The sequence below is a fragment of the Cervus canadensis genome, chromosome 21 (genome assembly GCF_019320065.1).
Source record: "Cervus canadensis isolate Bull #8, Minnesota chromosome 21, ASM1932006v1, whole genome shotgun sequence".
Lineage (NCBI taxonomy): Eukaryota > Metazoa > Chordata > Mammalia > Artiodactyla > Cervidae > Cervus > Cervus canadensis.
In genome coordinates this window covers 15,239,563-15,252,675 of record NC_057406.1, presented here as the reverse complement: position 1 = coordinate 15,252,675, position 13,113 = coordinate 15,239,563, and the positions used below count along the sequence as shown (strand labels likewise).

The 13,113-nt window shown below is 50.9% G+C and overlaps 1 protein-coding gene across 1 annotated transcript in view; it reads left to right on the top strand.

Moving 5' to 3' along the window:
* The window catches only part of VWF (von Willebrand factor), a 129,836-nt gene that overhangs the window by 4,032 nt on the left and 112,691 nt on the right, over positions 1-13,113 (top strand). Inside the window, exons 4-6 of the mRNA XM_043440090.1 lie at positions 6,387-6,489; positions 6,759-6,967; positions 7,782-7,903. Coding sequence (XP_043296025.1) covers positions 6,387-6,489; positions 6,759-6,967; positions 7,782-7,903 — 434 coding nt within the window. The remainder of the gene's footprint in view (positions 1-6,386; positions 6,490-6,758; positions 6,968-7,781; positions 7,904-13,113) is intronic.

Here is a 13,113-nt window from a genome sequence, read left to right as displayed (position 1 = left end):
GATCCTCCCAAGGGCTGACAGGTAAGAAAGGAAGAGCTGGACTTTGATCCTGGGCGTGTCAGGAAGGACCTTGCTCCTGTATTAAGGAGAGAGGGCATTGTCCAGGGCTGGGAGTGGGGCCGGAGGCAGTGATGGGACATTGCAATTTGGTGAGCTTCACACTCTAACAGTTCACAAGATGTGTGTGGTAGTGAGAGCGATCATGTGAAACCCAGCAAAGGTGAAGTCCTTAGCCATGGCGAGGCAGCACAGGTAGAAGGGGAAATGGCAATAGACAGACCCACACTGTCACAGCAAAATTTTTGTGGCAATTGTTTTAAGGACAGAGAGGGAGACTTTACACAGGGGGGCGGACCACTGCAATGGGGGTTTTGCAATAGAGGAAAGAATATAACAAGGATGAGTGGGGATTTATAGCCAAGGAGCCAGGTATGGGTGGCTGGATAGAAATTTTTAAAAATATTTATTTAGATTACTTATTTATTCAGCTGCGTTGGGTCTTAGTTGTGGCCTGCGGGGTCTTCATTGCAGTGCGCAGATTTCTCTCTAGTTATGGCACTTAAGCTTAGTTGCTCCATGGCATGTGAGACCTTAGTTCCCTGATCAAGGATGGAACCCACTTCCCCTCCATTTGAAGGTGGATTCTTAACCACTGGACCAACAGGGAAGTCCCAGGATGGTAAATTACTAAGAGGAAACATCAAGGGTCATGGGGAGTCTGGCTAAACTAACTTGACAGGGTTCTTGCTGAAGGCAGGCCAGGGTGATGCGATGTGCAGGGTGGGCTATGAGGAATATAATTGGATATTGAGGGCAGGGGATTCTTGGTAAACGAACCTACAGGATTCTTGCTAAAACTGGACCAAGCAGGCCAAGGATAGAGTCTAGGTGGGGACGTAACCAAGCAGAGGGCTCAGAAAAGCCTGACGCAGGTGTGGTCAAGGAGACTTGATCAAGGAGAACATCTTGGCCAACACACAGACCTCACATGAGAGGCAGACTCAGGGCTCTTGTGGTGTTAACTCCATCAGTTGGGACGACAGCCGCAGTACGTCTGTGTGCCAGCATTGGGTGAGGCTTGGCTTGGCTGCTGAGTGAACTGACAGCTGGTCCTAGCTCTGGGCTCTCCTGCTTCATTTTTTTAAAAAAAATTAGTTAATTAATTAATTATTGGCTATACTACGCAGGAGGCATGTGAGCTTCCCCGGCAGCTCAGATGGTAAAGAATTTGCCTGCCATGCAGGAGACTAGGTTTGATCCCTGGGTTGGGAAGATTCCCCTGGAGAAGGGTGACTGCACCCATGAAATTAAAAGATGCTTCTTGGAAGGAAAGCTATGGCAAACCTAGACAGTATATTACAAAGCAGAGACATCACTTTGCTGACCAGTGTCCATGTGGTGAAAGCTATGGCTTTTCCAGTAGTCATGTATGGATGTGAGAGTTGGACCTAAAGAAGGCTGAGCACCAAAGAATGGATGCTTTTGAACTCTGGTGCTGAAGAAGACTCTTGAGAGCCCTTTGGACTGCAAGGAGATCAAACAAATCAATCCTAAAGGAAATCAACCCTGAATATTCATTGGGAGGACTGATGCTGAAGCTGAACTCCAATGCTTTGACCACCTGATGCCAAGAGCCAACTCATTTGAAAAGACCCTGATGCTGAGAAAGATTGAGGGAAGGAGAAGAAAAGGCTGATAGAGGACGAGATGGTTGGATGGCATCACTGACTCAATGGACATGAGTTTGAGCAAGCTCTGGGGGACAGTGAAGTGCAGGGAAGCCTGGCGTGCTGTAGTCCATGGGCTCACAAAGAATCGGACAAGACTTAGTGAGTGAAAAACAACAACATGGATTCTAGTTCCCCAGCCAGGGATTGAACCCTCACGCTCTGCAGTGGAAGTGCAGAGTCTCAGCCACTGGTCCATCAGGGATGTCCCCTGGGTTCTCCTGCTTCTCTGGCGGCCCCCTTCTGGCCCTGCCTCTACTGGAAAACCTTTCCCAGTGTGGCTTCAGTGGTCTGAACTTCACTGGAATGCCATTTTCCCTACTGTTCCATGAATCTCTCAAGGGCAAGGACCACGTCACACTCGTCTTTGTTTCCTTAGCTCCCTATGGTCTCTGTCAACACCAAAGGGGGGGTTGCACAAAGCGTGGTTCTCTATTGTATACAAGAGCAGGTTTCATGAACAGCAAGGTGTGCAAGGCCTTGGGGAGGGGGTTTGCTTGGGCAGACAGGATAAGGAAGGTGTCACGTGTAGTGGGGACAGCAGGAATAAAGGCGAGAGTCTGAAAGGGGTAAATTTGGTGCCATGCACCCCAGTTTGGGGGGGATCAGTGTGGTGGGAGCTGTGGGCCCCATCAGGCTCACCTGTAGGCTGGTTAAAACACGTTATTGGGGTCCCCCAGCCTTGGCCCAGGGTGTCTATGCCACTGGATTCAGAGTGTGGCATGAGATATTCACCTCTAGTAAGTTCCCGGCTGCTCCTGGGGGGTTTGGGGCCCAACTTTGAGAAGCACAGGCCTGGGGAGGAGGGGGTGAAAGATGAGGTGGTGGGGAGAGCTGATGGGGCTGGAACTTGCTGTCTGATGGTGGAGTTTGTTTCTTGATTCAGCAGGCAATGAGGGGCTAGTGCAGAGCCTCCACAGGGAGGGTCAGGAGGAAATCGGTTCTTAGCCAAGGTGATCCTGGAAGGGAGAGAGGCAGGAAGCAGGGTGGCCTTGGCCATGGTCACCAGGCAGTTGGTGAGAAGGACTGGAGGCATCCCTAGGGCATGATGAATTGAGGAAGTCATCCTGGACTCTGAACTCTGAGCACCTACCTTGGTTCAGAGGCAGCAGCAGAGAGAAAAGCACCCAGTCACCTTCCTCAGGAAGCTGAGGGCCCAGGCCCTTCCTCCTCAAGTGGTCCCAGTGTTTATCTCAGTGGATTTCTCTACCTTGAAAGTCACAGTGCGCTTATTTTGTTTTAAAGTGTCCACATGTGAGATTGTACAGCTTTTGTCTTTCTCCATCTGCCATATTTCACTTGTACCGTGCCCTTGAATTCCACCCACATTATCGTAAACGCACTGTGAGCACTTGGGGGCCCATCTCTCAAGGTCAAGGTGACGCTGACCTCCCCTCTGTACATCTATGCGGGGTGGTGTCAGAAGTCTGGCCTCTCTGGCTGTCCTTCTTTGGGCTTCAGGGGCCAGGAGGAATGGACGGGCTGAATTAGGCCTCTCTATGTTCAAAGCATCACCATGGAATACCCTCTCTGTGTTGTTCTTCTTTTATCAACTTGCTCTTGTCAAGCGTCAATTTTCTGGTGGGTAATTGGCCTAAGTCAGGCTACGAATCAATCACATTTCAATGTAGATTGGTTTAATTCTCACCCCAAATTGTGCTGCTATTATATAACATTGGAGAAAATGGGCGGCTACTTTGTCTGTTTTGGATGGGGAGGGTGGGTGTTGGCAGGACATGGGCAACCTGAGGAACTGGGTCGGGTAGGGTGGGCTGGCATGGCTGCTCCGGGGAAGGGGGGTCGCCGGGTCAGGGGAGGGAACCTGGCAGCCGTGGATGCTGCCCTTCAGTCCTGCAGGCACAGCGGTGCCCTCCCCCACGCCTGGGCTCTATTGTTCTCCAATGACATCCTGTTTCCTCACTTCCAAATCACGAATTCCCGTTCCTCTCCTGCGGACCTTGTCCACATCCTGGGTAAAGTGTTTGTGTCTGAGCATGCAAGGCCACCTGGTGCAAAGGGGAGGCTCTTTGACCTGGTGCTGGCTCCTGGCCAGCAGGCTCCATTCAGGGACTCAGGTCAAGGCTCCTAGCCGGCCAGCACGGGGACCTGGGAGAGACCTCGGGAGTCCTGGTGGCCCCCACACTGGGACCTGGCTCCCATAGCAGCCCCAAGAGTCACGGACAACCTGCAAGGTTCTGGGTGAGCTCCCAGCCTGAGACTCTGTCTCTAATCAGGGCGTCGTGGCCAGGTCACTGCTCACTGATCACTGTTGTGCGGCTTTTGGCTCATGTCCACCTGCATCAGAGTCACAGAGTGGAGGACGGAGTGTTTGTTAGAGATGCAGATCAGTGAGCCCCACACTAGGAAGGCAGAGACAGCACTTGGGTTGAACTCAGCTTCCTGGGGTGCTCCTCGCTCACCCAGGGGAGGTCTTGCTCCCTCACTTAGATCCTCAGTCTCTGAGTTCAAGAGGCCAGAAAGGAGATGGGGTATAGTGGGAGCTTCCCTGGCTCGCCCCTGTGATGGACACCTTGCTCATCCTCTGGCAGACACAAGAAGTGCAGACCTGTGGGTCTGCAGGGCATGGGAGTGTCCCCTGGCTCTGGGCTCGCTGGCGGTTTCTAATGGTTCATCGTTCTAATGGCTGCCCATCATCAGGGTCCTTCCCGAGTTCTGCTGGGAGAGTAGGAGGCAAATAAGGATCAGGGCTGATGGAGGGTTCTCCTCTGCTTTAGCGGTTCACAACCCTGAGCGCTCAGATGCTCCCTTAAGAAATTTGTGTGTCAAAGGGAGGTTTGGACTTGGAGTCAGAAAGCCTGGTGCGGTTAGTGATGTCAACTAGTAGTTCTCAACCTGGGTGATTTTCCCCCCAGAGGACATGGAGTCTGGAGGCATTTGGGGTTGTCACAGCTGGGGGTGGATGCTAGTGGCATCTGACGGGCAGAAGCCAGGGATGCTGCTAATACCTACATGCACAGAGTGGCCTCCACAGCAAAGAAGTATCTGGCCCCCAGTGTCAACAGCGCCAAGGTGGAGAAAACCTGTTGTACACTTGGGCCTCAGTCTCTCCATCTGTAAAATGGAGTCAGTCTAGGTCAATGTTTTGCAAACTGAGTCAAAAATTATGGGCCATAAGATGTTATCGTCACCAGCATTAAAAAAATTTAAACAGAAAAGAATAGAAGACATCAGAAATTACCAGAGCTCATGGCTCTGGTAAGGATAGGGATGTCGTGGGAAATGTGTGTGTGCGCACACTGGATCATGAAGTCATTGGTGTTTTTACTCTACTTTCTGGGCAAAAACTTTTTAAAAATTTATTTTCTCATACAGTAAAGAATCTGCCTGCAAAGCAGGAGACCCAGATTCGATCCCTGGGTTAAGAAGATCCCCTGGAGAAGGGAATGGCAACCCACTCCAGTATTCTTGCCTGGAGAATGCCATGGACAGAGAAGCCTGGTGGGCTACAGTCCATGGGGTCTCAAATGAGTTGGACAAGACCAAGCGACTAACACTTTCACTTTTTTTGAATTACAATGTTGTGTTTGTTACTGCTGTATAACAAAGTGACTCAGTTATACATGCATATACACACACACACACATTCTTTTTCATATTCTTTTCCATTACGTTTATCATAGGATATTGAATATAGTTCCCCGTGCTGTACAGTAGGACCTTGTTGTTTATTCATCCTATATATACTAATTTGCATCTGGGAATCCCAAACTTCCAATCCAACCTTCTCCTACCCCCTTCCCCTTGCCAACCACCAGTCTGTTCTCTAGGTCCTTGATTATGTTTCATAGGTATGTTCATTTGTGTCATATTTTAGATTCCCCATATAAGTGAGATCATACGGTATTTGTCTTTCTCTTCCTGACTTATTTCACTTAGTATGATAATCTCTAGGTCCATCCATGTTGAGGCAAATGGCATTGCATTCGTTTTTATGGCTGAGCAGCAGCAGCGGCAGTGTTCCATTATGTGTGTGCATCACGTCTTCTTTACCCATTCCTCTGCTGGTGGACATTTAGGTTATTTCCATGTCTTGGTTACTGTGAATAGTGCTGTTGTGAGCATAGGGGTGCATGTATCTTTTTGAAACAGTTTTATCTGGATATATGCCTATGGGTGGCATCACCGGATCATATGGAAACTCTATTTTGAGTTTTTTGAGTAATTGTCATACTATTTTCCATAGCAGTTGCACCAATTTACAATCCCACCAAGAGTGTAGGAGGGTTCCCTTTCTAAGAGATCATTTTAAATAACACGTCCCAGAGTTCACATCACCAATAACTCACATGGTGGCTTTGATTCACTGCTTTGCAATGTATTTGACTCATGCTTAATTTTATCTCTATACTTTGATTGTAAACTCCCAGAAGGAAGGAGTTAGGATTTTACATTTTCTTTTAAAGAAATAGACTATTAGAGGGCTTTGTATACAGAAGGCACTCAATAAATATTTCCAGATGTGTGGAAAGATGAATGAGCATATGAGATTTTGGGGGAGATTTCTGTTGCCCATTTGTTAACTCTTTGGGGGGAGTTTCCCACTGAGATAAGATTACAGAGATGATGGTTATAAATAAATGTATTCACTTTTTGGGGTAATAATTGCTACCCAGTTTAAATAATTCTTTTCTTTTTCAGGGGACTTCCAAGATGGTAGAAGAGTGGGTCTCTCTGTGTACCTCGGGGAATTTTTCGACATCCATGTGTTTGTCAACGGTACTGTGTTGCAGGGGGGCCAGCAGTAAGTCGGAGCCCAGAAAGTTCAAATTATAAGAGGCCCTGAGAATCCCCCTTGTACGCCCCTCGTTTTTTCAGACAAAAGAGTGGGGCCCAGAGAGAGAAAGTACATGTGCCCAGAGGAGGTGAGAAGGGTGGGTGAGAGTGGGGAATCCTGACTCTGAGACCAGGCTCCTCTGCATGGCAGTCTGAACCCTGCAGAGCAGGGTCAGGTTGAAGGGTGGAGGGACTCCCAGAAAATGGCCCCTTCCTGAGCTCCTCCTGTCTCCCCAGCGTCTCCACGCCCTATGCCACCAGAGGGCTGTACCTGGAAACCGAGGCTGGGTACCACAAGCTGTCCAGCGAGGCTTATGGCTTTGTGGCCAGGATCGACGGCAGCGGGAACTTCCAAATCCTGCTGTCGGAAAGACACTTCAACAAGACCTGTGGGCTGTGCGGTGACTTTAACATCTTCGCCGAAGATGACTTCAGGACTCAAGAAGGTTAGATTTTCTGGAACAGCATTCCCTGAGGGCGTGGTTGTGTTACCCTGCTCACCAACCTCCACTAGAACTCCTCCCCTGGTGTTCTACCTTCCCTGAGTCTTCACCTCAATTTATCTCATAAACTTTATCTCGGCATTCCACCTCAAGGCCTAGATCTGTCCTCAAATCAGATTTTGGGGATCCTCAGACCTGACTTGGTTCACTTTGAATTCCCCACATGGTAGATGTTTGATAAATGCTGGATGATCTGAACAGGTCCTCCTGAGTCACTGTGATGGAACTTCGCACATGAAATCTATAAAAGGTGGTCCTCTCCACTGTCCAAAAGGCCAGTTTATATGTATGTGTGTGTGTGCACATGTCTATGTTCATGAGAAATAGGAAGTATGATGATATGGACTATGTGAAAACCACTGCTAATCCTCATTTTTCTTCTGAAAATTTCAATTACCTAAACATTTATGTGGACTTCCCTGGTGGCTCAGAAAAGAATCCTGGTTGTAAAGAACCTGCCGGCCAATGCAAGAGACATGGGCTTGATCCCTGGATTGGGAAGATCCCTGGAGAAGGAAATGGCAACCCACTCCAGTATTCTTGCCTGGAAAATTCCCAAGAGGAGCCTGGCAGGCTACAGTCCATGGGGTCACAAAGAGTCGGACATGACTGAGTGACTAACATCAAAACCCCTGCCGCAGAGGCCTATGTTCAAATCTAAACAAAGTTGATTCAGGTGCCTACAGACCCAGAGTTTTCACTCAGCAGTCCCAGGTTTCATGACCACGGCTCCAAACTCCCGAACCTTTCTCCACAGGGACCCTGACCTCGGACCCCTATGACTTTGCTAACTCCTGGGCCCTGAGCAGTGAGGAGCAGCGGTGCCCACGGGTGTCCCCTCCCAGCAGCTCCTGCAACATCTCCTCCGAGCTGCAGAAGGTGGGTCACCCAGGCTGGGCGTGATCTGGGTGGTGCGGGGCTTCAGGAGTCAAGAGGCAGAATGCGGTCCCATCCTAGGTCCTCCATCCTGGGGAGGACGGGGTCCACCTTGGAGGGTCCCTCTGGCTGCTCTGTGTCCTGTGCACCCCTTTCCTCCAGAAAACCAACTGTGGTTCGAGTTGGGCTGACCCTAATCTTGTTAGTAATACTGTTCTGGGCCTGGACCTCTAGAGATGGGCCTGGTCCAATGAGTCGGTACAGCGAGTTACTATACTTTCCCGTTTTACATTTCAACGCCCCCTCAGCTCCAAATATCCCTATTGTCACCTGCTACCTGTCTGAAATTCTGCTGTGGAAAACCATTTTTAAAAAATATTTATTTTTGGGTGCTCTGGGTCTTCGTTGCTTTGCATGGGCTTTTTCTGGTTGCGGTACATGGCCTATTCATCGTGGTGGCTCCTCTTGTTGCGGACCATGGGCTCTAGGGTGTGCAGGCTTCCGTAGCTGTGGCTCGCAGGCTTAGTTGCTCCGACCAGGAGTCAAACCCGTGTCCCCTGCATTGGCAGGTGGATTCTTATCCACTGTGCCACCAAGGAAGTCTAGAAAACCATATCTTTTTAAGGGCCCCATAAGTGGTTGTTATAAAGCACAAGTAGGGGGCAAGGCCCTGAAGTCTCACTAGCAATCAGCAGGGAGGGGGTTACTTTCCATTTGGGTGGGGGTTACTTTCCATTTGGGTGGGGGAGGGGAGAAGCTGGGGGGAGGCGGGGGGGCAGGGCCTGCTGCCAGCCTCCAGCTTGGATGTTGTAAGAGTTTCCTGACAGACTGTCTCAAACCCAGTGGCTTACAGCTATGGATATGTATTCTTACAGTTCTGGAGGCCAGAAGGCTGAATTTGGTTTCAAGGTGTCCGCAGAGCTGGGTCCCTCTGGAGGTCTAGGGGAGAGTCCCCCCTTGCCTCTTCCAGCTCTTTGGGCGCGGGGCTCCTTGGCTTGTGGCCCCATCCCTTCACTCGCTCCCTCTGTGGTCTCGTGGCCTCCTTGTCCACTGCTTCCGTCTGAGTCTCAGCTCCGGTGGAGACTCCGCCCATCCCTCCCCCAGTTCTTAGCAGCTCCTTCCCCTTCAGGGTTACCCTTTAGGATCCCACTTGGGGAGAAGGGGTCCGGGTGGGAGGGGTCTGCAGGACGCACCCTCCCTCTGCCATCTGTAGGTGGGGACAAGACGGTCTCTGGGCTTCTGTGTGGGGGGTGTTGGGAGGATGATGCTTTGGGTGGGGAAAGACCTCCCTCGATGGAGGACCTCCTCTTCTCAAGGGTCAGGCTGCCAGGGCTGAGGCAGGAGGAAGCAGCATGGCTCCGGGGTGCGGCCGGGCCCTCGTCAACACGCAGGGCCCAGAACAGGCTGTGCTCAGAGACTCCGCCGCTGTCTGGGGAACGAGATCCTTTAAGTCAGGTTCCCAGAAAGTGGAGGTTTGTGAGCAGGGAGTGGCTCTCAGGGTGTGAGAGAGGCAGGGCTGGGCAGGGGGAGAAGCTGAACGCTGTGTAGTTACAATCAAGGCTTCAACTGACCCTTCAAGGAGTTCTGAGACCTGGGTGGCCCCATGGGGCAAGGGGGCCCACCCAGACCAGTCGGTCACTGCATGGAGGCTGCCTCTGGGCGAGGAGGCAGGACGGCTCCCCTGGACGGAGGGCGGTGCCTGCAGAGTGACTCCCCTCTGAGCCGCCAGCAGCCGACACTCTCAGCTTCTGGTGAGTGAGTCCTGCTCCGAAGGGTGTCTGCACTGCACCCAACATCCCCTGTAGAGCTTGGCTACCTGACAGAATCACCTCCCTGCCTCTCATCCAGGGAGCACGATGTTCCAGTCTACCATCAGGCAGGGAGAGGGTGACCTCTGCTTATCCCCAGAACCACTGCCATGATGGGGCTTGACAGGCCAAGTAAGCCCCTCCTCTGGGACTGTGTGGCTGTGCAGAGCGATGAGGAAACCAGAGCAGGGTGGAGGGGGGTGCGATTAAGGAGCTGCCCTGAGTCACCAGCGAGCACTGCAGAGTCACAGTCCACACCCTGCCCTGCCCCCTCCTCTGCTGTTCTGGCTGTACCACCTCAGGCCAGCCAAGTGATGATTCCAGACATGTTTTCCTTCAGGAGTCTGACTCCATGAATCTTTCTCCCTTCAGCTCTAAAACTCTTTGATTGTATGTTTCTCTGGAGTGCGCTAAAGAGAGGGTTGATAATAGAGCTTCCCTGGTGGCTCAGATGCCTCCAATGCAGGAGACCTGGGTTTGATCCCTGGGACAGGAAGATCTCCTGGAGGAGGGCATGGCAACCCACTCCAGTGTTCTTGTCTGGGAAATCCCTGTGGACAGAGGAGCCTGGAGGGCTACAGTCCATGAGGTCACAAAGAATTGGACACAACTGAAGTGACTAACACTTTCACTCAGTAAATATTCAGTGGATGGATGGATGCAAATTAGGTGGGGTCATTTATCCAGGGAATGGGCCACCCCACAATCATAACCGAGGATCCTTCATTTGTAGAACAAATCTGCACGTAAGTGGAGAAACTCTAGCTTACTCCTACTCCAGAAGCTAAATAAAACACACCACACAGCACACACACCCCACCCCCTTACCTTAGCATGAGAAAGCTTCATTATTAGTTACTCAGTCTTTCCACTTTCAAGGGACAGTTTATCTTCTGAACCAAGGAGTATGTCAGGCACCGGAAAATGCTCTGGGTCATGCTCAATTCAGCTGCCTAGACTGTAAACCCAATCGCTAATGTATCAACAAGTCCATTCCTAACGCCCCTTTTCCTTGGGTTTCCAGTTTCAGTGGTGCTAGGTTTTCCCAGCTAGTCCCTAAACATCTCTGTCATCTAGAACATAGCACAGTACTGGCAGCTGACAGAGACAGAGTTCCAAACCCCGAGAGGAGAGGGTATTGTCTTGGGAAAGGGGGTAGTTCCCTCTTCTTTTCAGGAAAACTTTGAAATAGCAGACACTGGCCCTTGTAGCCCTTCCAGCTTTCCTATCCCTGGACCATTTACCAGTTTGGTAACTCTGGGCAGGACATTTGCCTTCTCCAAGCCTCAGTTTCCACATATGTAAAAGACACAGAACAAGTGCCTGCTCCACTTATCCTTACAGGGCCACCGTAAGGATAAAAGGATCCATGTGGAGAGCTTAGCCCAGTGGGGCTCAATTGGCTGAGCTGTTATTGTTGTTATTGTTATTTTTGAGTTTGCATTTGCCCCTGGGGTGGCCACACTTGGAGAGCAGGAGTGGGGGAAGCAGGCCAAACACACATAGCACTTGAAGTGTTAAGCTCAAAATTCCTTCTTTCTCTCCTCCTCTCCCCCTAGCTATAACGCCATTCTTTCTGGGGGAGTTGAGCACAGCGTGGGGTTAGGAGGAGAGTGAGGTGCAGAGGCACATGGACACGGAGGGTGGGGAACAGGCAGAAGCCAGCTTTTCTTCTGGGGCTGCTTGTGACCCAGGCGAATTTGGGGCTGAGGGGACTCCAGGAGCCCTGAGCAGCGAGGAGCAAAGGAGAAGGGATTTTATCATCTCTTCCTTTGGTTTCCAAACTGACACTTCCATCGATGGTTGTGGTTAGTTGTCTTCCGCACCCTTTCCAGTGTTCTCTAGGTAGAGGTAGGATTGAGGTGTGTTAAGGGGGGGTGGGGGTGGGGGGAAGGGAGGTGGGGGATGGGGAAGAGGGGGTTAGTTGGCAAGTTAGGTGGGCGGTTCATGGGCACCTCTGACACCCAGGGCATGGGCTTTGTTTCACTTTAGTTTGCAAAACACAGGCATCACAGAGTAAGCTCAAGATAAATGCTCCCACCCCTGGACTACAAAGGAATACTCTAGTTTACACCTAAGAAGTGGGAGGTGAAGACAGGATTTCCAAACGCAGAACTTGATACAGAGGCCCGAGTGGAGGAGGGAGCCTGGCACTCTTTCTCCTGGAGACAGAGGGGAATGGGAGGTGGGGGCAGAGAATCCACAGAGGCCCCGTTCATCTCCCCTGGGCCTTTGGGGGCTCCAGCTGTACACTCGCTACTCACTTTGTCTCCTGGGTGCGTTAAGGTTCTTACTAACCAGTGTCCTGGGAGCAGTTCAAGAAACTGGTTACTAAGTTCTCAGAGCTGGGCCAAGGCCCCCAAACACTCACACCTCCCAAGGCACAAGTTCCTCCTCAACTCCAGTTTCAGGCTGTTTACCTGAGAAAAGGGGGCGGGGCTTCATCATCCAATCAGGCTGTGTTTGTCCACGAGAGGGGCACCCTCATTGGCTGGGAAGCACAAAGACATCTCCAGGGTGATAACCGTGATCTCTGGAATTGTCCACAGCCTGTTGGGTCTCGCTGGGTCCCTGGGTTCAGTCAGAAGTCGGGGCTAGTAAATCCCTTCACAAGAGTCTGCCACTGTGGCTCCAAGAGCCACATTCAGTGGCCAAGTGTTCAGTGGGGGAGATGGTGCTGACCCAGCCATCAGGAGCTCTCTGTCTTTCTGAGGTGGCAGCAAGGAGTCAGCTCGTTGAGAGCCAGGTCATATTACTTATACCCGGGGGAATGAATGTTTCCTTGTTATGCCAACAAAACCGGAGCTTCTCTACTGGGACGGATAATGGCTTGTTTGATTGCACACAGATTTGCAGTTCTATTCAGCTTCTCCGAGGGCAGGGCTGCTGGTGTCTGGGGCTTAGCGTGCAGACCTAGTAATAAAAAGTGCCAAGCTATAGATGCTCAAATAATTGGTGTTCATTTGCAGGTAACTCCACTGCATAGTGAACGTTTTAGAAAGATCCTTAGGTCACTTAAAATTTTTTTAAAAAATTTCTGACAGCCTAGGAAATGTCAGCGTGGGTTGAACCTTACACGGGGATCTTAGTTTTTATCTTGCAGTCCTGTCTGCAGTGTGAAGCCCAGGGCTCCGGGAGGCTGGGTGGGGGCTGTAGCTGGTCCATGCGATGTTCTTTCTAATTAGAGAAAGACACCCTTTTCTCGAGACACTTTGCCATCACCTGCTGGGAAAGTGCTGTTTTAAGGAGTTTATGGAGTGTTAGTCGTTTAGTCGTGTCCAACTCGTTGTGACCCCATGGGCTGTAGCCTGCCAGGATCATCTGTCCATGGAATTCTCCAGGCAAGAATACCGGAGTGGGTTGACATTCTTTTCTCCAGGGGATCTTCCTGACCCAGGGATCAAA